The sequence below is a fragment of the Microcaecilia unicolor genome, chromosome 2 (assembly GCF_901765095.1).
Source record: "Microcaecilia unicolor chromosome 2, aMicUni1.1, whole genome shotgun sequence".
Classification (NCBI taxonomy): domain Eukaryota; kingdom Metazoa; phylum Chordata; class Amphibia; order Gymnophiona; family Siphonopidae; genus Microcaecilia; species Microcaecilia unicolor.
Genome location: NC_044032.1, coordinates 415,846,127 through 415,871,359, shown reverse-complemented (window position 1 = coordinate 415,871,359; position 25,233 = coordinate 415,846,127). Strand labels below are relative to the sequence as shown.

At 42.0% G+C, this 25,233-nt stretch overlaps 1 protein-coding gene across 1 annotated transcript in view; it reads left to right on the top strand.

The window, feature by feature from the left end:
• UNC5C (unc-5 netrin receptor C) overlaps positions 1-25,233 on the top strand; it is a 644,470-nt gene that overhangs the window by 479,277 nt on the left and 139,960 nt on the right. The window contains exon 5 of the mRNA XM_030190711.1: positions 22,216-22,396. Coding sequence (XP_030046571.1) covers positions 22,216-22,396 — 181 coding nt within the window. The remainder of the gene's footprint in view (positions 1-22,215; positions 22,397-25,233) is intronic.

Here is a 25,233-nt window from a genome sequence, read left to right as displayed (position 1 = left end):
TGGACGTCTCTGCGTTTTTCCATTATGGATCAAAGGCATCCAAGTCTTAGGAATGTCCAAGTCCCACTTTCACCATGCCTCTGATACGCCCCATTGAGATTTGGACGTTCTTGCAAAGGACTTTCACTAGAGACGTCCAAAATCAGGTTTCGATTATACCGATTTGAACGTCTCTGAGAGATTGACGTCCAAGTACCGATTTATGTCGGAAAATGGACGTCCATCTCTTTCAAAAATGAGCCTGATAGTAACATAGTAAATAACGGTAGATAAAGACCTGAACAGTCCATCCTGTCTGCCCAACAAGATAAACTCATTTTATGTTATGTGATATTTTATATGTATACCCGAGTTTGATTTGTCCTTGCCATTCTCAGGACACAGACCGCAGAAGTCTGCCCAGCACTGTTCTTTTATTAAAAGTTCTAAAGCTAACGTTGAAGCCCCTTAAAATTTACACTCCTGCCCATCCCTATCTATTCAGACACAATTAGGGCGTAGACCTTAGAAGTCTGTCCAGCACCAGTTTTGCTTCCCAATTACCGGCTTTGCCACCCAATCTCCGCTAAGATTCTGTAGATCCATTCCTTCTAAACAGCATTCCTTTGTGTTTATCCCACGCATGTTTGAATTCCATTACTGTTTTCAACTCCACCACCTCCCGTGGAAGGGCATTCCACATATCTACCACCCTTTCCATGAAAAAAATAATTCCTGACATTACTCCTGAGCCTGTCCCCCTTCAACTTGAATTCATGTCCTCTAGTTCTACCACCTTCCCGTCTCCAGAAAAGGTTCATTTGTGAATTAATACCTTTCAAATATTTGAACATCTGTATCATATCACCCCTGTTTCTCCTTTCCTCCAAGGTATACATGTTCAGGTTGGCAAGTCTCTCCTCATACGGTTTGCAACACAAATCCCATAACATTTTTGTAGCTTTTCTTTGCACCGCTTCCAATCTTTTTACATCTTTAGGGAAAGGGAAGGGAAATGGGACTTGATATACTGCCTTTCTGAGTTTTTTTGCAACTACATTCAAAGCAGTTTACGTATATTCAGGTACTTATTTTGTACCAGGGGCAATGGAGGGTTAAGTGACTTGCCCAGAGTCACAAGGAGCTGCAGTGGGAATTGAACTCAGTTCCGGAGCATCAAAGTCCACTGCACTAACCACTAGGCTACGCCTCTAAAACTGAACACAATACTGCAAGTGGGGCCTCACTAACGACTGTAGAGGGGCATCAACACCTCCTTTCTTGTGCTGGTTATACCCCTCTCTGTGCAGCTTAGCATTCTTCTGGCCACAGTCATTGCCTTGTCACATTGTTTCTTCACCTTCATGTCCTAGGTATTAGATTTCTGTTATTTATCTATTCTCTGATAATATAACCATGCTCCTTTGTTGCATTTTCCACTGACAATCAGATCTAGACCAGATTTTTTAAGTTTTTTTAAACTGCAACAAGCATTTTCAACATCACTTACTCTGTAAATGCCACACACGCAACTTCCGGTTCACCAGAAACACAAATGCTCACGGTCCTGGATAAATAGGTCCACTGCATAGAAATGTGTCAACTTTTTTTAAACATTCCATGTTCATGAACTGAATTTGAAACTCATTAACATTTAAATTATTTGTCACATTATCTACTGAAAAAACATGTTCCTAGTTAGATCTTGTGCCTATTGCGGTGGATGACTGGTTATAGTATTTTTTCTACTTTTGAATGCATAAGCGAACTAAATATTAAAAAAAGCCTCACTTTTTTCATTATTCATTGGTACCACATCATCTATTCTGATGCCTTTTAGTTCCTATTTTTACTTTGGTTTGCTTTTGTTTTTCTTTCTTTGATTTATCTTGGGCGTGAGTTCAGAGAACCTTAGTTGTGAGGGCACAGCACTAATTCATTTATGGCTCCGTTCCCACCCACTAATGCATGCTCACTTCAAATAAAAACCCATCATCCAAAGCCTGGCCACAGAACACATGTTTGTGAGTTTGCAAAGAGGATCTTATTTAGTCCACTGGTTAAATTAGGGTCTGCCTATTTTTTTGTGGCAAGATAAAAAGAACTCCTTATCTGAAAGTGTTGCCTTTTAACTTGAGCCTCTGTTATCTAAAACAAAACAGGAAGAAAGGTTGACGAATTTTCTTTACCAAGGAAATCCCAAAGTGCATGGTCTATTTTACACATTCTAAAGCATGAAACCAGGAATGCTTTCAAAGATATAGACTTTACAGACAAATGGAAATCTTCAAAGACATTTCCATGCATAAAATAAGTTTTGTACATAGCAACAGGTTTTTGAAGATTGGTCACTGCATATATGTGATATATATGCAGGAACAAAGCAACAAGGAAGTATACTATGAACTTTTGTGACTATTCACGCCTTGACACAGCGTTATCAGCGAAACCTTGGCCGAAGTCGGTGTGTTTGATCGATGACCCACTTGTTGCTTTGTTCCTGCACTTGAAAGCTAAGTTACTCTTTTGACTTTCACATGCTGTATGGATCCCGAGCTGATTCTGTTGAACTTTAGCATCTCTTTTCATTTACTTTGAAATTAAAGGGGTTTTTTTTTGCCTATGATGATATAATTCCCACAAAAGTCTTCCCAACCCTTGTTATTATTAAATGACTACTTGGGTTGGAGGTTGGGTTAAATTCAGAGACTTTTCCCTTAATTTCCTTCAAAATAGATGCACTCCACAGAATCCATAGTTTAACGCTGAAACAACCTCTAGTAATATCAATTTCATGGGGTATTAAAAGTGTGAGGGCCATTCATGATCCCCTCAGACTCTATGTATGTGTACAACTTAAAATATGCATGTATGCACTTAGGCTGAATTGTGGCATTGCCACACACATAATACACACATATGCTGTCATCACGCCTCCCTCCTGGGGACTGATGTCTCCTCAGCTTGTCCTGGACGATTCTGAGACTCAACTCCAACATGCCTGGCTTGGTGAGGTTCTTTTTAATAACTCCAAGATACTCCATTTCAAAACACAAATAGTTTATAGTTGTTGCAATTCCGCTAATTCTTTTAAAGCAGGTCCCCAAAATACAGCCATTATTCTAAACATGTATGTGTGTAATCAGTGTTAAATGTTAGCACCCATTTCATAGAATTCCCTCAGAGTGTGCTCTTGCTCATAATTTTGGTTTTTGATTTTTAAAAGTTTTCATGGAAAAAGCACACGCACAAATTGCAGCTGCAGATGTCATCAGAGACTTTTCTCATATCAGTTTTCAAGGGGCAGGTTTTCCCTTTAAAAATTGTGTAAAAGTCTGTGGCTGCACTTCTTGCAATGCTTTTTTGAAGGAAAAAAGTACCAGTACTCATACAGGGCCAACCTTAAGGGTGGGGTCACAATGTATGGCTCCACCCCTACAGTAGCCACACCCATTTTACTAGCCATATAAAAAGGCATCATTGAAAATAGTACACCAGTCCCCTAGGTTCAAATAGGTCCAAAAGAACCCCTAAGAGTGACCATAAACTAATAAAAAAACTAATAAAATATGTTGACAAAAATTCAGCTAAAACCCTCAAAAGTAGACTCTGGCATGCAGGACAACACCAGAAAAACAAAAATATTTTCCCCTTATACTGCTATAAACATAGCAGATGTAAATTTCAAAAACTGACATAATCCATTCACTACGTTACAAAATAACAACTACAAATAAAACAAAAAAATAGTACAGCTGCCACGCTACTTTATCTTAAAACTAAAAACTTTTTTTCAATTGTGTCGGTTCCACTCTTTGGTTTCTACTTTCCTCGTCTTCTGTTAACTCTATTGTCAAGATTTCCTGTTTGTTTGGATTTTTCTCTCTTCCTTTTCCTTTTAGCTTCTTTAGTTTATTTTCTGCCTCTGTCCACATTTAATTCTTTCTTACTATCCAATCTTCAATTTCTCTCTTTTGACTGTGTCTACCTACAGCTTGCCCCTCTCTCCTCCCCACTACTATCTAGCATTTCCCCCCTCTCTCCTCCCCACTTTCGTCTACCCGTTTCTCGTCCACACTTCCGTCTACCCCTTTCTCCTCCCCACTTCCATCCACCCCTTTCTCCTCCCCACTTCCATCCAACATTTCCCTTCTGTTCTGCCCACTTCCATCCAGCATTTGCCCCCTTTCTCCTCCAAACTTTCATGCAGAATTTACCCCCTCTTCTCCAAACTTCCATCCAGTATTTGAACGCTCTCTCCTCCAAACTTCCATCCAGCATCTCCCCCTTTCTCTCTCCCTCCTTCCATCCAGCATCTCCCTTCTTTCTGTCCCCCTTCTGTCCATCATTTCTCCCCAACTCCATTCTCTCCATCATCTGCTGCTGCTTCTCCCAATGAGCAACAGCAGGGGCAAAGCAAGGAGAAGCAGGCCAGGGCTGCAGTGCTCAGGCATATGCTATTGGCTCTGCCAATTCCCCACCCCTCTGACGTCAACTTCGTTTTCTGGGGCAGGGGACTGGCAGAACCGACAGTGTGCACCCGAGCACTATGGCCCCGTGCCTGCTACTCCTTGCTTTTCCCACTGCTGCTGCTCATCAGGAGAAGCAGCTGCAGCTGTGGAAGAGAAGTGGGAGATTGGGGGGGGGGGGGCGGTGAGTGGACAAGGCAAAGAAAATTTGCTGGTACAATGTACTGGCACAAAAAAAAAAAACCTGTTTGAAAGTTGTTCCCTGTGCACCTACCCCCGGATTCTATGAAGGTCGCCCAAAGTTAAACACAGATCCCAGATGTGCACAGAACCTAGTTAATTAGGTGCAATCAGTTATTGGAGTTAATTGGTATTTAATTGGCACTAATTGTGAGTTATGCACGAATCTGCCCTACGCCATATTCTATAACATGGGGTGACTAAATTTTATAGTGTGTGCCTCAAAAGGGGGTATGGTCATAGGAGGGGCATGGGTGATTCAGGGGCATTCCTAGAAACTAGGCTCCATGTTATACAATACTTGGATTTCCACACCCAAATGCCATCAGCTGGGCGTGAGCATTTGCATCGGGTTTCAGCAGGCGTAAGTCTTCACACCCAAAGTTGGGTGCAGTAATCCACTCTAAGCACTATTCTAAAATGTTGCATAGCACTAAGCAATCTTTATAGAACTGGTGATAGCACAGATCTTAATGGCTCCTACCTTTGGGTGCCATTTACTGAATCCAGCCCCTAATGCCTACAGTAAGAAAATCCAAAGTTCAAAGCTGAAGTCCTGTAATTGTTTAAATCTGTCAGTTGTACATGAATGGGCTAGAATTTGTTTGTATGCTTTTTACTGAACTCAAGTCAGGATAGGTCACCAAAGGCCCACAATATGCTTTCTTTTTATACTTATAATATTATTAACTTCCATGTGATATGGAACATGCACAGCGTAATAACAGCACAAAGACCATACAGATATATTACCTACTTGAGAAATAAACTCCAGATGTAGCAACCGAATTTGAGCTGGGGATCTGTAACCTTTGCTACATGAGACCCTTGACTTGCAGAGCAGAATTAAAAAGCTAATATATGACATATAGTAAGCAGTTTATGCTATAGAATATAAAGACAATCTGTTTTAAGTAGGGTTGAAAGGGGGGGGGGGGTTATTACATTAAAGTGTAGTAAATCCTTTAAGAAGGTATTAACAGTGGGAAAAAAAGTCCCTTTTCTTGCCAAGCTGAATGACTCAATACAGTGAAAATATAAAAGGAATATGTAGAGCTTTTCTTGGAGTACATTATGAAGAGAACAGTGACTTCAGTGTATTGCATGCCAATCTGTGTAGAAGTGACATTGTACACACCTTTAAGACAGCATTTGATAGGAACAGACATGTGCTACAGGCCCCAATATGAAGCTAAATAGTTGACAGAAAATAGAAAGTCTTCTATTGTTGCTGTATATCAATTACTGACTTACTGAGTAAGGTTTAAGAATGTTACTGTGATTTGTTGAAATGATTTAAGTTGCCACTCCATAATTCCTCTGAAACACTTCAGGGCCAGCCAAGTTGGCAAGAGTCATAAAAATCCTCACACTCACAATATCTGATTGATGACATTGGCCATTATACACATTACATAAGCCAATCAGATCAGATTCTATAAACTACAGTAATTTGTGGCCCTGTCCTGGCCGTTGCTGCATCCAAGCATGTTTATGGGGGCTGTGCGTGAAGCTGTTAAACTCTTAAAGGAAGATAATGACTCAGTGATAATAGTGGGCGGGTGCTATTTCTTGCTGTGTATGTCCTTTAGGAAGATTCAGCTGTCCACAGAGAGGGCAGGATTTTTCTTTATACCTATGGATTTTTGGCAAGGTTGGCTTCTCAATGAGGTAGACTAGATAGTTACTTAGCTCAGTATCTTTTAGGGGGTAATATTCAGAGCTGAAATCAAAGCAAAACCATAGGTCCTGACAGCCACAAACTCAGAGAGAAGGGATTTTGAATTTAGTACAGGCCTTTTTTGGAAGTTGCATTTGTACCCCACATTTTCCCCACCTATTTTAGGCTCAATGTGACTTACATAGTACCGTGAGGTGTTAGCCACCTCCGGTGATGAAACAAATACAGAGTGATGTTGTTACAGTCACATTAGAGAATCAAGAGAAGAAGAGTTATATAATGTTCATTGCAAGTTTTGGTTTTGTTGTTTTGCTGAGTTCTTGCACTTAAGTTGGATCAGTAGGGTATGCCTTCTCTAACAGATCGGTCTTTAGTGATTTCCGGAAGTTGAGGTGATCCCTGTCTCTGGAGAGCTTACAATGTAAGGCAGCAATTCTATAAATTCATTTTAGAAAATGAAGCAATGAACAGGAAAGGATCCCCTAAGGCAAGTGAAGGGAAAGTAAGGGACAACAAAATTACTCCCAACGGGTTCCATCTTGGTGCTTACTCAATAAAGTTGTGTCTACATTAATCTGCCCATTGGGTCTGTGCCCTGAAAATGGCTGATACAAATCAAAGTCAGGTATGCACATATAAGTTTATCTTGTTGGGCAGACTGGATGGACCATACAGATCTTTCTCTGCCATCATCTACTATGTTACTATGAGTCATCAGGCTTATTTTCGAAAGAGGACGCCCATCTTTTGACACAAATCAGGAGATGGGCATCTTTCTCTCAGGGTCGCCCAAATTGGCATAATCGAAAGCCAATTTTGGGCGTACCCAACTGCTTCCCGTCGCGTGGACGGCCAAAGTTCCCGGGGTTGTGTCGGAGGCGTAGCGAAGGTGGGACTGGGGCGTGCCTAACAGATGGGTGTCCTCGAGCGATAATGGAAAAAAGAAGGACGTCCCTGACGAGCATTTGGCCAACTTTACCTGGTCCATTTTTTCTTACAACCAAGCCTCAAAAAGGTGCCCGAACTGACCAGATGACCACTGGAGGGAATCGGGGATGACCTCCTCTGACTCCCCCAGTGATGACTAACCCCCTCTCACCCTGAAAAAACAACTTTAAACACTTTTTTTGCCAGCCTCAAATATCATAATCAGGTCCATCACAGCAGTATGCAGGTCCCGGGGGGGGGGAGGTGTGTGTGTATGTGTGTGTGTGTGTGTGTGTGTGTGTGTGTGTCAGCGGAGGCATAGCGAAGGCATGGACGTCCTTCTTTCAAACATTTTGGATTTCCTCAACTGCCCCCCCCCCCCACAGGGACGGCCAAATTTCAAGGGGGTGGAGTGGAGGAGTGGCCTAGTGGTTAGAGCACTGGTCTTGCAATCCAGAGGTGGCCAGTTCAAATCCCACTGCTACTACTTGTGATCCAAAATCCAAATAAATAAATAAAGGGGGTGTCAGAGGTATAGCAAGGCATGGATGTCCTTCTCACAGAAACATCCACATTTTGGACATCCTCAACTGCCCGCCGCACAGAGGCGCCTGACACTTGGACATCCTTCACCCATACTAAAAAAAAAAAGACGTCCATGATGAGCACTTGGACGTTTTCACCTGGACTTGTGTTTTTTAAGGTTGTAGATGGCAATTTATTTAAGGTTGTAGATGGCTATTATACACGCAGCTTGTCTGCATGTATGAACCCATCTTTGGCATGCGAAGAGCAGCCACACATAACGCTTAGGAAGGAAATTGTGTGCAAATGAGCTAACAGTGAGCAGCTCATTTGCATGCGATTTCCTTCATGCATGCCCGTTCCTTTCCGAATCGCTAAGGGATTGGGAAGGGAACGGTGTTTTCCATTCAGTTAGTGCATCAGTTACTCCACTGCAGTGCCCCCTAGGGTGCCCGGTGTGTGTCCTGGCATGTCAGGGGGACCAGTGCACTATGAATGCTGGCTCCTCCCATGACCAAATGAGTTGGATTTGGTCGTTTTTTAGATGGGCGTCCTTGGTTTCCATTATCACCGAAAACTGGGGACGACCATCTCTAAGGTCAACCTAAATGTTGAGATTTGGGCGTCCCCAACCGTATTATCAAAATGAAAGATGGCCGCCCATCATGTTTCGATATTACAGGTTTCCCCGACCATTCGTGGGGACGTCCGAGGACGCCCTCAGGAAAACTTAGGCACCCCGCTCGATTATGCCCCTCATTTTGTTGTCTCCTACTTCCCTTCACACCTCATTTTAGGAACCACAAAGGGCTGTGCTTAGTACCAAAGCCACAATGGTGCACCAAAGGTTTGGTGCACCTACTTACAACAGGTCAATCGTTGGCTTAAGGTGTGCCTGTGCCATGCAGTTTGCGCAACTGATTGTAATCTGTAAGTTGTGCATGTTGCTTGATGACACACCCTTGACACACCCCTGACATGCCGATGTGTATACTTCCCCCTGATACTAAGAGGTCCTTTTACTAAGGCGTGCTAGAAAGTGGCTGGTGCTGCGGTTAGTGCATGCGTAGTGCATTTTCTAGCACAGCAGAAAAATGGCCTAAGTCAGCTTTTTTAAATGCCTCAGGAGTCACAATGATCCACAGGACTCCTTCCAGGATCTTCCACTCCTATCCTTCATCTTCCACATGCCCTTTCAGGTTCCTCTCCCAGTTAGCTGACCAGGCAGGTGGTTGCACTGAAACATGACACAGTGTCGAGTCCTTCCTCTCACTGTCTTTGGGGATTTGTGTTATGCAGACCTGTTGGTCCATGTTTTATTATTTTTTACAATAAACTCGGCATTTGTCCTTCTTTGAGGTTTCTTTTTTTCACTTTTTTGTTGGTCCTCCTCTACGTCTGATTTCTTTTCAGTTTTCAAATATCTGCTTTAGGAGATTGTCATCACTATGTATATAGGGCTAGATTCTATATATGGCGCCAACCCCCCCCCCCCTCCCCGTGTAAGCAGAATTCTATAAGCCATGCCTAACATTCAACGCGGTTCATAGAATTAACGATTAAGCAGAGATGTCTTGCATAAATGTAGGCATGGCCATTTGCACCAACAAAAACAAATGCCCGCACCTAAATGTACGCATAGAACACCGTTATTCTACAATTATAAACGTAACTCAAACCCACGCCCCGATCTGCCCTGAAACACCCATGACCTTCCCATTTCCATTTGGACCGCGTGTAAATTTTAAGCACAGCTCCGGAGTCTAACTTTACGCAGGTAAGTCCCAATTAAATCTAATTAGTGCCAATAATTGCTTGTTAGAAAGACAGTTATTGGCACTAATTGCCTCATTCTGTTGTTGCACTTGCAAATCAGGAATGTGCCTAAATTTGCGCTTTATGTTAATGGCCTTACTTTAATGTATATTTCTTGTTTTCGGATTTCCTTCTCTTATATAATGCTACTTCCCCATATATTGTGGTCTAAGGAAGAATGAACGATTTGGTGATATGGATTTTTATTTTTCTTCTTTATGAATAGTTGGGTTTTCTGGTTTCAATATTTCTATCTGTATTTCTGTAACAAGTGGATGCTTGTGTTTAAAATAGCACAAATAAATAAATAAAACAGAAAGTTAACTGAAGTGGGCACAAAGTACCATCACACATGAGGCTTCAGGACCATACAGAATGCATTTTGCTCTTGGTCCAATACAACTATTAGCATTGTGGCATTATGATTAACTAAAACAAAACAGGAGAGTGATCTGAGAACTGACATGATAAAGAAATACTATTGTCCCGTTCTTTGGATCTTCCATTATTTTATTAGCTTAACTTTCCCATGTGTATCCCTCTAGCCCTCCCCTCTCCAAAGTAGAGAGAGCACTTTGAGTTTTAATTCTGGCTCCTGCTTCCCGAATTGTATGGTGACTAACAGTGCTGTGGGGATATCGTTTACGAACCCAGGGCTAAGCAACATGTGGCTCTTACACAGAGCAGGATTGCATTACAAGGAGCCGATTCTTGGTCTGTGGCCACACTTGCTGCAGTATTTGAAGTATGTGTTGACGGAAATGTAAGAACAAAAGCTCAGGGTCATACTGGAGGCCATTCATGATGACTCACTAGTGACAGCCATATAGCCGTGGCACAAAGACATTTACATGAGATAAGGATAAAAAGCCAAGATAAAATTTCATCCCAAAGGCATTGAAACTAATACAGATATAGGTAAGTGCATGGAAGATCTGTCTTCGATCTGATAAATCTGTGGCTACATTTTGCCGGTGGTCTCAGGGTACAGAGTAGTATCTGAAAGTGGCCAAACAAGTAGAAAAGGCAATGGCAAAACCAGAAGGCTGCTTGATTACATAGGGAGAGAAAATGGCAGCAGGAAAGAAGAAATGTTGTGCCTCGGTGTAAGTCTCTGGAGAGATCTTATTAGAAGTATGTGCAGTTTTGGAGACCACAACTTCAGAAGCAAATAAAGAAGGTGGAGTGGATACAGAGGGTAGGTACAAAAATTGTCAGTGGTATTTACCTTAAAGCATATGAGGACAAGACTTATAGATATAAATTTGTATAGGAACGAGGGGTCATAGAATGGAGTGGAGGAGTGGCCTGATGGTTAGAGTGGTAGACTTTGGTCCTGGGGAACTGGGTTCGATTCCCACTGCAGGCACAGGCAGCTCCTTGTGACTCTGGGCAAGTCACTTAACCCTCCATTGCCCCAGGTACAAATAAGTACCTAGAGCCACATTGAGCCTGCCATGAGTGGGAAAGCGTGGGGTACAAAAAAAAAAAAAAAGATGAAAGGGGTTAGAGTCAGGAGTAATCTAAGGAAATATATCTTGATATGAGTATGATAGATGGGTGGAACTCCCTCCCAGTGAAGGTGATGGAGGTGAGGTCACTATCTGAATTCAGGAAAGCCTACGGCAAGTACAGAGGATCTCTGAGAGAGAGGAAGAGATTGTAAAACTGAGCAGTTGGTGTGGATGGGCGGATAGGCCATATGGCAGAGGTCCACACCCCAGCCTGGTTTTCAGGATTTCCACAATGAATATGTATGAGGTCTATTTGCATTCACTCCTTCCATTGCATGCAAATAGATATCATACATATTCATTGTGGAAATCCTGAAAAACAGGCTGGGTTGTGGACATTGAGCACTGGATTTGAGGATCCTTCCATATGGCCTTTATCTGCTGTCATGTTTGTTTCTGTTTTTCATTTTTCATAGAGCTTCGGAAATGTTAATTCATACACAACATATATTTTACATACTTGCCATCGTGGAATACACCCACTAATTAAGCCATCTATTCATTTTAGGAAGCAGGTACTTTTCAGATAAGAGATTTTCAAATATATTATAGAAATAATCATGCATCCTTCCCACTAACTGCTAGCTTTTTTTCCCTGCTTTTTCAGAGCCATGACATTCAGAATGTTAAAAGCTGACTCGCTAATCAGCAGGATCATTGCGCCCCAAGGGGTTCATTAAGTTCTGGGAGCTCTGGTCTTCTTAATAGTAGAACATCATGCAGTGGTACATGATGTAAACCAGATACATACAGTGATAAGAGGCAAGAAAGGTGGGAATGCATTTGAGAGCCTGTTTAGGGAACTCTGTGCTGCACAGGTTTTTAACCCCTTCTTTATAACTCCTTGTGTGAATGGACCAAAATGTATTTTCTGCCTTCACTTTTTTTTTTAACCAGATTCTGCTATGGTTAGGATTTTACTGTTATTGGTCAACATATGAAATACAAGAGTATGATGCTAGTGTGCTGACGAGCCGGAGAAACAAGTCAGCATGAGGTTTGAAAGTAATAACTTTTTCTTTGCAACCATGATCTCCAAATAGCTAGGATGCTTTCTGCTCTATCAGAACAAGCCTCTACTGAGATTGCGGCAATGAGAGACGTTATTCACAAGTAGACAAAGAATTTACCTCTATTTTCAAACACCCTTCTCTGTCACCTAATCCATTCAGTTTCCTTAGATATGCATATACCCTAAATAAGTTGAGTACTGTAGGTGATACCATTGTGCAGTGAATAGGGACGCCTTCCTTCCCAAAGGTGGTAACCTCAGTCTCAGCTAGGCTGAAGAACCAAGCCCAAGTCTCCTACATTGCAATGTACAACACTGTCACTCAAGCACTGGGCCAGTCCCTTGATATGGAATTCACTTAAAACATGTTTTAACTTGGTACAAGCATTGAAAAGTGGTGATGTGTTTTGGTTCCTTTTGTTTAGTACATCTGGAATTATGTATTTGAACTAAATGGTTTCAGTGCATGCTAAAAATCACTGTAGCTTGTGTTCAATGATTGTAGCATGTACTAAACCCAATTGAGGGTAATTCTAGGAATGAGCATTTCTTTCTAGGTGCCCGGTGCCCAGGCGTCCAGCTTCTTAGTATACTAGCGTAAATCGGCGATTGCAGGTACACCGTATGTAGACCTGGTGTAACTGTGTGTGTACCTCAGTGCAGTGATGAAGCACATAACTTACTGTAGTCTATAAGTTACACAGATAAGTAGCAGCTCAGCCCCATGTCTTACAGTATGATGTGCCCATGAAGCAGCTAGTGCCAGGCGAAACCCAGACATGCCAGGCATCATATTAATAGCATTATTCTTTCATCTTTGAACCGTGTCTGCTTCAACAGTTTCGTTCCCCCCATTTGAGTTCTCTCCTTGCACTATGACACAGACGCACGCCCTGATAGAATAGTGCTTAGGTGTTTTTACTGCCACTTACACACATAAGTGTGCACTTACAAAAATGTCATTTGTGTGCTCGAATGGCACATAGATGTGGTTGTCGTGATGTAGACCTGCCCTTCACATGTGTTTTAAGCATGCTTGCATGCAGAAAAGAGCTCTTGTAAATTATTCATAGCCATACACATGTAAAAATAGGCACGTAGAAAGAGAGTGCTACTGGACTCCTGAGAGCTTATTTTATCAAGGTACATAGGGGCCTTTTTACTAAGCCATGGTAAAAAGTGTCCTGCGGCAGTGTATTAGGCATGTGCCGGGCCAGTTTTTACCGTGTCTGCAAAAAAGTTTTTTTTTAATGTGATGGGGGAAAGGGCACGCGGTAAAACTGAAACCAGCATGTGTCTAAAACTGACCTTCCTTAATGCCACCCATTGATCTAGCGGTAAGGTTTCACGCGCTACACATGCGGTGACTGGTTGGTGCACGCCAACTGCTGCTTACTGCTCGTAGGAGGAAAATAAATAAGTAATTCATCCAGGCGTTATAGGTACACGCCATATCTGAAATTACCACCAGGGGGCGCGCTGGCATGGCAGTAGTCTCATTTGAACGCACGCTGCAAGTGCATAGAGCCTACCGCGGCTTAGTAGGCACATTCACTTGTGGCCCTGGGGCTGGAGAGCTGCTGACTTCTGAGCTGCTAAGGCTTAGGACATGCAGATGGTAGAGCAGTTTGCATGAGCTTTGAACTGCTGCTAGATGGAATCTATGTCGGTAGAAGTGCGGCAGAGGATGAGGAGGCAGGAACGAACCCAAAGAACAGGGATGTGCCTAGGTTCTGGATGGGCAGGATAAGGAGGTGATACCAGCCTGTGGGAAAGGTGGAGCCACAAATAGAGAGCTGAGGGAAGCCTACCCTGCTCAGGAAGAAGGGATGCGGAATGGATGAGCTGAACAGGGCATGGAAGCGGAATTGGGAGGGGTGATGTAGAACCTGCTTCTGAGGGGAGGGAAAGGAACTGGGAGAGGAGCAAAGCAGGCTAGGTCACGAAGGAGTGGAGATTAGAGCAAGCTAGAATGTGAGAGTGGAAGAGGCAGAGTGGCATTAAACCAACTGCCATCAAATATTTGAACTTTATTTATGGGGAGAGTGACAATTGAAAAGCAGCAGAAGGGCTAAAGAGGGAATGAGGAAAGGATAAGAAAAAGATCAGGACAAGGGAGAGAGGAGGGTGTATGTGGTGTGGATGGACAAGAGAGAGGAGAAAAAGAAAGGTGAGGATGGGGGGAAGAATGTGCAATGGAGTAGATGGACTGAACTGGAGGCAAGAGAGAGTGTGGTATAGATAGGCTGCAAGGGAAGAGGAGAAACTGATGGGGATGTGTTGGGATTGGGAAGACTGGTGGGATTTTCAGTGCATCCCTATCTCTTGCTTTGACCACATGTCTTCCCATGTCACTTGCTCTGCTCTGACCATTTAAATATGAGTTGGCCACTTAGCTTTGCGTTTTTTTCTTTTTGCTATGGGGCAAGAAGGAGTTAATTTGTGTGGAGGTAAGTACCATCCAATCATTTTCAAAAGTTAGTTTCTGTGCATGTGGCCCTGGCAAGTGAAGTTACCTGTAGGTATCACTAGGACAGATCTGAACAGGCTGGGCCAGACAACATCTGGAGAGTTCTTCTCCAACTTTCACACTCTTGGCTGCATGCCATCTGTAGGTTTGGTTTGGGCATTTGTGGTGTGTATGGCACAACCTCCAGAACAAAGCCATTTTTACAGAGAGAACGTCTTCCATCAAACTCATAGACAAGATATAACGGGAATCTGAAATAGGATTTAATTTAATATATGGAACTTTTTATTTTCATATAGCTTGAGACAGGAAATGACTATCATCTTCTCCAAGAAATACCAGTGAGAAGAGGAACCAAACAGAAAGTAACTTACACACACACAATGCTTGGTGTCACCTAGAGGGGCATAATCGAATGGGGACGACCATCTCTAAGGGCACCCATCTCTAAGGACGACCCGGTGAAGGGGCAGGGAAAATGCTATTATCAAAACAAGATGGGCGTCCATCTTTCGTTTCAATAATACGGTCGGGGAAGCCCAAATCTCAACATTTAGGTTGACCTTAGAGATGTTCGACCTAAATGTTGAGATGGTCAACCTTAGAGATGGTCGTCCCCGATTTTCGGTGATAATGGAAACTGAGGACGCCCATCTCAAAAACGACCAAATCCATGGCATTTGGTCGTGGGAGGAGCCAGCATTCGTAGTACACTTATCCCCCTGACATGCCAGGACACCAACCGGGCACCGTTGGGGGCACTGCAGTGGACTTCACAAATTGCTCCCAGGTGCATAGCTCCGTTACCTTCGGTGCTGAGCCCCCCGACCCCCCACCAAAACCCACTCCCCACAACTGTACACCACTACCATAGCCCTAAAGGGTGAAGGGGGGCACCTACATGTGGGTACAGTGGGTTTTGGGTGGGTTTTGAAGGGCTCACATTTACCACCACAAGTGTAACAGGTAGGGGGGATGGGCCTGGGTCCGCCTGCCTGAAGTGCACTGCACCCACTAAAACTGCTCCAGGGACCTGCATACTGCTGTCATGGAGCTGGGTATGACATTTGAGACTGGCACAGAGGCTGGCAAAAAAAACATTTTTTTTTTATAGGTAGGGGGTTGGTGACCACTGGGGGAGTAAGAGGAGGTCATCCCCGATTCCCTCTGGTGGTCATCTGGTCAGTTTGGCACCTTTTTGAGGTTTGGTCGTGAAAATAAATGGACCAAGTAAAGTCGACCAAATGCTTGTCAGGGACGCCCTTCTTTTTTCCATTATCGGCCGAGGACGCCCATCTCTTAAGCACGCCCCAGTCCCGCCTTCGCTCCGACACTCCCCTCTGAACTTTGGTCGTCCCCGCAACAGACTGCAGTTGAGGACGCCCAAAATCAGCTTTCGCGATTATGCCGATTTGGGTGACCCTGAGAGAAGGATGCCCTTCTCCCGATTTGTGTCGGAAGATGAGCGCCCTTCTCTTTCAAAAATGCCTTGCTAGTGGCCTTACAGATTGCATTCTCTTTAATAGAAGAATCCACATCTATAACTTGTCTTGACACTCCTTCTCAGTAGTTAAAGTTAGAGCACTAGATACATTTTGTTTAATAGCCTGCAAAGACATTCTCTTGTCCTGATAAAGCTTTTTTGAGTTAGTCCTTGTCCCTCTGAATCTTTCAGGAAATTATATTTCACATCTGTATGGTTGAGTGCAATCTTCCAGAATTTGTGTGTGTTTTTGTTTTTTCAGATCTTGGCCAAGACTTGTGAGCAACTGTCACAGCCAAATCATCTCTTAATTAGCTTATGCATCTGCTATATACTAGAAGAAAACATTTTGCAACTACAAGTTAGGCTTTCTACTGCTTGACTTTGCCCTCAGTTTTACATCCAATACTCTTTGAATATCAGCTTCTTTGCCTTTTGCCTGGATGTGTATGGAATTTCATTTTGTTGTTCTGCTTTCCATATGGAGTATTTGTTCTTTAGGTATCCCTTTTTCTTGCATTGAAAATATATTCTTGTTTCCTTTTTGCACACTTCAGTGCAACTTGCCTGTTCTGATCCCTGCTCTCCTGCATTCTTTCATTTCTGCACAGAAAGCCATCCATCAATCTACCTTCCATAATAGCATTGGTTTTTCCTTGAGCCTTCTCTCATGTGTGTTGATGAGGGTACTTGTATGATTCTGGCAGCCTACAAAGGAGTAAGGCTGCCACATGATTATGGGACAGGAGAGGATATCCCACATAGCTGCCCCTCCAGTTTCATCTCCTTTCTTTTGTACCCTCTATTTCATATAGCTTCCTCGGTAAAAATAGCATACTATTGACCTGGTTCTTTTATCTTGCCTTTGTAATGAATCCCACATGCCCTTTCTGTAATCTAATTCCATACATAGATTAACTGACCATCTTCCACTAATAAGCTTAATGGTTACTTCGTTTTTCTGCTCCTTCTGTTCTCCTCCTCTGGATTTATTTCTGGCCTGTCTGCGACAACAACCTCCCACTGGTTTTCTTGCATAGAAACATTTCTACTTTAAATTTATGTGGTTGGTTCGTGTTATTCAACTTGCCCACAAACGTCCAAATTTAGACCTTCAGGCCGATTCATCTTGAGTCTTACAGCAGTTCATGGTTGATAAAGAGACAAGGGGCCTATGTTTTTGTCTAAGTAATTTTTGGCAAACTTTTGAGAGTTAAAAGCAGCTGCAAGTTTCAATCCCTCAATGAGCTACTTGAAAACGGAGTTGAAAGCAATCAATGTTCAATGAAGGACATGTACCTTTTAACTCCTTTTTTGAATCTTGAAAGCTAGCCCAAAGAAGTTTGTTAATGCAAAACTAATTCATTGCCTGTCTCTTTTGGGCTACTTCATTTATGCATAATCAAAGGAATTAACATAGCTATCGCATAATCAAATCTAAGGGAAATGAGAGACTTCTCTGCAGTAATATGACATATTCCATTATACATCCAGTTCTAAGTTGGGATGCCATTTCTACGCATTTTCTAATGTTGGCCATATTATTGCTGAATGGACTTTAAAAAGTGAGAAGTAGATTGTAAACGTTCATGTTTTGATATTGCACTGATTAATAATTTTCTTTTTTCCTTTAATTTATACTCCTGCATTGGATTAATGTCAGTGTAAAAACATAAAGGTAAAATAAGCTTACTTGGAAGGTGCATTAAGTCAGTGTTTCCCAAATAAGTCCTGGAGTACCCCCTTGCCAGGCATATTTTCAGGATATCCTCAATAAATGAGCAAGAAAGAGATTTGCATAGAATAGAGGCAGTGTATGCAAATCAATTTCATGCATATTCATTGCAGATATCCTGAAAACCTGACTGGCAAGGGGGAGTACTCCAGAACTGACTTGGGAAACACTGCATTAAGTGATATAAAATACTGTTTTGTTTGATTTATATCATCTGCCAACATCACTGCCAGCTGTCAATATAGTTTACATGATTTGTTTGAGGGAGTTCTGCATTTCTGTCAAACTGGTTTATTAGTGAGAAGGAATATGCCAACCCAATACTGTTGGTGAATGAAACCATCTCTTGCTCAGAAAACAGGAACACCAAAGACAGCCTCTTAAGCAGAGCAAACTAACATTGTCACTTATCTAATTGCCTCTTAAGAGTTTTTAGCATGTTCATTTTGCTATTACTGTGCTGAGTCTGCAAACTGGATGTTCAGTGGAATTTATCCATGTAGATGGTGACTGTCACAGCACAATCCAGTTACCCCGTTCTTCTGTAATCCAGAACACTCATTTCCACACTTACCTCTGGATTCTATGTAGCTTGCCAGGATTTGGGTACACATATTTAGGCAGAGGTACCAGTTCCTTGCACAAACTAGTTAGTTAACAAGCCATTAACAATCAATCCTTGGTGTTGATTGGCACTCATTTGGGTTTACACACAGATCTGCCCTGTGCCCTATTCTTTAAAGTGTGCATCGAAATTTTAGTGTTCAACTCAGAAGGGGTGTGGCCATGGTAGGGGCATTTGCAGGTTTGGGGCATTCCCAGAAATTAGGTGTGATGTTATAGAATAAGATCATTTATGTACCCAGCTGCTATTGTTGGGCGCCAGCATTTACGCCAGGTTTCAGCAGGCGTAAGCATGATGCCCAACCTTAGGTGCGAAATCCGCAGTAAAATAATATATTCTACAAAAGGTGCTCCATGAAGAACGCCCTTTACAGAATACCAGTTTAACGCGGATCTTCCTGGCACCCAACTTTGGATCTCATTTATAGAATACCCCTCTTACCCCCGGATTCTATATATATATGGCACCATGAGTTACACATATTCCTATTTGTGTGCATAACTTAATTTGACAATGAGTCAAACAGCACTGATAATTGGATACTAACAAGCAATTATCACCATAATTGACAATAATTAGAATGTACATGGAGTACTTGCTAGGAATATTCTAGAATGTAGTCTGCTAAATTCTACTGCACAGATCCCAAAAGCGGCGTGGCTATGGGAGGTGGATGGGTGGGTAGTAGGTGTTTCAAAAATGTATATGCAGTTATAAGATGCTCCACGCCTAAGGTTAGCCGTGGGCATTTACACCAGGTTTTCATTGGCATAAATGGCTGCACCTAAATTCTAGTCGCGTGGACGGATTTAGACGTAGTCTGTAAACTGCGGCTAACTTGAGACACAGTTTACAAAATAGGCCTGTGTGTTTTCCTTCGATGCTGATTTTTTAGGCAGCATATATATAGTTAGGCCCTTAGGACTAGTTTCTATGTATCACGCCTACAAAATCGGTACCTAGGTGTATTCTATAAAGTATGCCTAAATTTAGACGTACTTTATAGAATAAGCCTGAATTTCTGCACGGTTTATAGAATATGATGCATACCTGTCCACGTGACTAAACTGAGTTGCGGGTAGTTATGCCAGGTAAAACTTGGTGGAAATGCTGATGCCTAAATTCCACGTGGACTAGGTGTATTTTATAACAACGCATATAGATTTTAGAAATGCTCATTCCACAGTTGAATGGCCATGCCCCCATTCAACTAGACGCATAGAATTTATGTGCATCACGTTATAGAATACACTTAGACAGTTCTGCCAATTAGTGTCAATAAATGCTTCAGTGGCAATTATTGGCACTGATTGGCTTGTTAACCAATTAAGTTGTGCATGCAAATCCAGAATACCACTGGATTTGCACACTTAAGTCACACTATATAGAATCCAGGGGATAGTATGCAAAATTGTGTGAATAGATTATAGAACAACAGCAGTTACACATGTAAGCTCTCTTGAGCAGGGACTGTCCTTCCCCATGTTTAAACTTGTACAGCGCTGCGTAACCCTGGTAGCGCTATAGAAATGCTAAGTAGTAGTAGTAAGTAGTAGTAGTAGTAACTTAAGTTGTAAATTAGGCACAAATTGTCAATAAACCAGAAATTGGCAAAAGCTGGAGTTAATTGGTACTAATTGGCATTAATGTGTTGTTACATGCATAACTGCTCTCAGTTGATATTTTATAAACTTACTGCCTGATATTTTAAATAACTTAGTCGGCCGCTGACTGGTTAAATCACTTGGTGGCCCTTTTACAAAGGCGCGCTGAAAAATGGCCTGCGGTAGTGTAGATGCATGTTTTGGGCACATGCAGAATCATTTTTCAGCACACCTGTAAAAAATGTCTTTTAAAAATATTTGCTGAAAATGGATGTGCGGCAAAATGAAAATTGCCACGTGTCCATTTTGGATGTGAGACCGTACCGCTAGCCATTGACCTAGCAGAAAGGTCTCACACGGTAACCAGGCAGTAATGATCTATATGCGTAGAATGACGATTACCACCCGCGTGCCAGAAAATAAAAATATTTTACTACGCGCCTAGCAGATGCGCATCAAAAATAAAATTACCACAAGGGCCACGCGGTAGCCGGGCGGTAACTCAAAATTGATGCACATTGGGCAAGCATAGGCGCCCATGCAGCTTAGTAAAAGGGCCCCTTAGTTGGGGTTAGCCACTAATATTTAGCAGCACATAACTGGCTAAGTGCTGCTGAATGTCGCAGTTAGCACTGATCTTAGGGACGTTCGGGGGTAGAGTCATCACTTGACCACTTAAGTGCTAATATTTCACCCTTAGATAGCCAGGTTTACCATATAAATGGAACCGCATAAAAGTCTGTCCTATTTTATGTGGTAACCCATGGCTGCTTAAGTGATAACTATCGACTTAAGAGGCTATGTCTTAAGTGGCTTAAAAATAACCGGATATTCAAAGACAAAGCCTACACAGGTCCCCGTTTTGAATATCTGAGAATAATGCCATCAGTGGTGAGCAAAATGCTCACTGCCAATGGCTGAATATTTATTTATTTACTGGGATTTATTAACCGCCTTTATGAAGAGATTCACCCAAGGCAATGTACAGCAGGTACAGTTTAACATAAAACTTACAATTTTGTTAACAGCATAACAATAGTAAAATGACCAAGTGTAAACAAATACAATAAATGAGGTAAACTTGAAAACAGCAAATTGAAACCTGATAATAGGACTACCATGAAACAGGATCAAAAATATACACATTTAACAGCACCGAAATTCAAATAACAGAGATATAATACGATGTCGGCATAATACTACTGAAACATCTAATAAGCAGCATTAGAACATTTAATAACATTGCTATGATGCTAATGCTGTTGTACAATACAGTTTACCATATAGCTGAGGGGCCAAGTGCAGATATATAGATGGGGTCAAGCTGGGAGGTACAGAGTCAGTTGGGATAAATAGATGGATGGCCAAACTCAAGGCAAGTTTTTTTGTATTGACTCCTTAGTGCTTAAAATCTATAGCATATAACTACAAGGGGGTGAATGTGGGAAGGGTATGGCTGAATCAAAGGAGTGCCAAGCATTTATGTGCATAAGCCTCTACAATCATGTCAGTTATGCGCGCATCTGCAACATTTAGTCCGAGACATTTATACCGGCCATTGACATGACGTACGTGGCCGTGCCTAAATGATAGCTCATAAATACTGACTTACACTAGTATTCTATAATGGCAGTTACACACATAACTACCAATATAGAATTCATGCTTAGCTCACAGCATTGTAATGCCTAACTTTAGATGACCCTGTACAAAATTTGCCTCTTAGTGCTGGGGCGGAGCAGGGGCCGACCTGGCTGTTATCCAGACACTGCAGATAGTCAGTGGCAATGCTCAGATAACTAACTCTGCATGCTGGACCATACATAATGCAGAATTATGCCCGGTTAGCTATCAGAGTACAACAGTGGATATCAGCCATACCTGGATAACTACTGGTCACTGTCAAACACCTGGATATTATGTGCCAATGCCCAGATAAGTGCCAGAACTAAATATTCTGGACAGATATCGCTGGTGGCAGCCAGTATTTAAGAAAATGCTGGTTGAGTATGGACCAGGATGTTTTTATAGTGATGCTGGTATATTAAAAGTTTCTTACACTCCACAGCAGCAGAACGTGGTCTCAATCTATCATGACAGTGGCTTTATCCATGGAATTTCTTCTGAATGTTCCAGGTAGAGTGGCTGAAAAATGAAGATGTCATTGATCCTGTGGAAGATCGAAACTTTTACATCACTATCGACCACAATCTCATCATCAAGCAAGCGCGCCTTTCAGACACGGGCAATTACACCTGCGTGGCCAAAAACATTGTCGCTAAGAGGAGAAGCACCACGGCCACTGTCATTGTTTATGGTAAGATTGGCAGAGTACGTAGACTTAACTCCAATGAGTAAGCTCATCCAAGAAGCTCATCCTACTTTTAACAAGAACGCCATACCCACCATGCTCAATGAGTGTTTCAAAAGGACATTTTTAAGAGAACATTACACATCCCAGTTGACATGCAATTTTGAATTTGAAGTTTTAATTTGTGAAATTCCCAATGCCCGTAGGAAGCAACCATGCTTAGAGGAGCATCACAGATTGCTCGTACACTTTGGACGTTGGTCCATTTTGGTTTTAGTGTATTAGAATCTCACAAATAGCTGCGCACATATACACACTTTGCATGAACCAACCATTGGGTTACGGGTGTTTAGAATAGGGCTGCTGCTTTGGTTTAAGAAATCTTTCAGTAGTGCTGTTCAAAGAATATCAATATCAGGATCCAGTTTTATGAGATAAGGGATCTAGAAACATTACACAATGCAGTTGTGAAGGGAAAGGGAGTATAGATTAGAGGATTCCAGGATGGCTTTAATATGAGTTTAAAAAAGGAACGAGACTCCTGATTTGGGAAATGTCTTCAACCTAGTTATTTTCGGCAATGTATCTGAAGCAGGGGATATTTCCTGACGGGCAGAACAAAACACACTGAAATGAAGCACAAATGACCTGGTCGCCCATTCAGCATATTATATATCATTATAATTAGTGGACAGGGATGCAAGACAAATCATTAGGTGGCTATGACCATTCATTTCATAAAGCAATTAGCAGTGAATTGTAAACAATCCCTTGTAGCTGCGATAAGGAATTTATAAAAGTTTCTCTAGCAAATGAAATGATTGATGTTAAGGACAGTCTTAGCTTAAAGCCGAAAAGAGAAACAAATACTGTGTAGTCTGATGGGCAAATGCACAGTTTGCTAATGGGAAAATCCACTGCTTATTTCTGGGATATGCAGCATAAAATGTATTGTACTGTTTTGGGATCTTTCTAGGTACTTGTGACCTGGATTGCTCACTGTTGGAAACAGGATACTGGGCTTGACGGACCTTTGGTCTGTCCCAGTATGGCAACAGTTATGTACTTATGTACTTATGGGTTCCCTTAGTCCCTGAAACGTTATACAGTTAAGATCAAAGGTTGTCCTGTCTGTTGGGGCTTAGTAACCTGCTTCAGTGGAAGTGTTTTTAAACAAAGGGTTGTCACAGGATTATTCAGGATAGAACATGAGAACCCTGGTGTAAGTATCAGGTCATTAAAAGCTGCCACTGTGAAAACCATCCTTACAGTTTGAGGATGAAAAGGAAATAGATGCAAAAATGGCAACTCAGATACAGCCAGTTCACTAAGTTTTCAAAACTAGTTGCACATAATACAGAGTGATTATAAATAATTATGGAGTCACAATAATTAATTTAGGGTTCAAAAACATTAAGAAATGGGCTTACTGAGTTTTAACATGGGACTTTCCTACACATTAAGCCCTTTTTTAACGCAGCCCAAAAATAAGAATTTTGTCTTTTTTAAAAATATTTTTGCAGATCCTGGCACACAAGCCCTGCAAAAATATTAATGTGGGAACACTTTCTGCCTCCTGTTTAGGAAGCACTAACCCCCGGATTCTATATAGTGCGACTTAAGTTGCCTCTCACAAATACAGTTGTATTCTGTATATGCGCACGCAACTTAATTAGCGAACAAGCTAATCAGTTCTGATAATTGCCAATAGTTTATAGTTCATTAAAACTTGCCATACTGTACAAGCTGACTCACAGAACTGGGCAGTTTACATTGCAATAAAAAAAGCATAAAAGAGCAATAAAAAGAAAAGAAACACAATGTGTAATAGGAAAGAGGGGGAACATTCAAACCAAGTCATTCAAACCTAAGCAATGGAAGACAAGGGAGGGGTAGTCACAGTAGGGGAAAGTAGAAAGGGAAGAAAACGAGAAACACAGGAGTAATGGTTACAATGATTACAGTGAATGCCAACTCATTAAAAAATGAAGATTCAGAGGGAAAAACATGTTGAAAGAGCCAGGTTTTAATAGCAGTTTTAAACTTCTTGAAAGATGGGGGAGAGCAAGAGAATTCCAAAAGAAGGGGGCTGCAAAAACAAAACGTGATGATGGGTAAATTCTAACTGAGCTGATCTGGGATTTGGAAGAACTAACCTATGATTGTTTAGTGTGCGGAGTAGCCGGGCAGGAGAATAGGGAATAGTCAGGGAAGCAAGGTAATCTGGGAGGCCCAGTGTAAGTTCTTTGAAGGTGTCAGTAATTTAAAGATGATACGCTTGTCTATAGGGAGCCAATGCAATTTTTGCAGTAGAAGGGAAACATGGCCAAACTTGCGGACATGACAGATGAGTTTGATAGCTGTATTTTGGACTGACTGAAGTTTCTTCAGAACAAACAATTATTGACACTAATTGGCAATACTTAGAATTTAAGCACACATCTGTCTAAGCGTATTCTATAAAGTGATGCGCATAAATTCTAAGTCACATGGAGGGGCATAATCGAAAGTCGCCGGCGAAATAGATCGCTGGCGATCTATTTTGGCGGCGGCGCTACAGCTGGCTGGAACCATATTATCGAAAAAGATGGCCGGCCATCTTTTTTTTCGATAATACAGTTTAGCCCGGCCAAATGCCAGAGTTCGCCGGGGTTGAGATCGCCGTTTTTGTTTTTTAGCGATAATGGAAAAAAATGCCGGCCATCTCCAACCCAGCGACATCCAAGGCATTTGGTCATGGAAGGAGTCAGCATTTGTAGTGCACTGGTCCCCCTCACATGCCAGGACACCAACTGGGCACCCTAGGGGTCAGTGCGGTGGACATCAGAAAAGGCTCCCACATG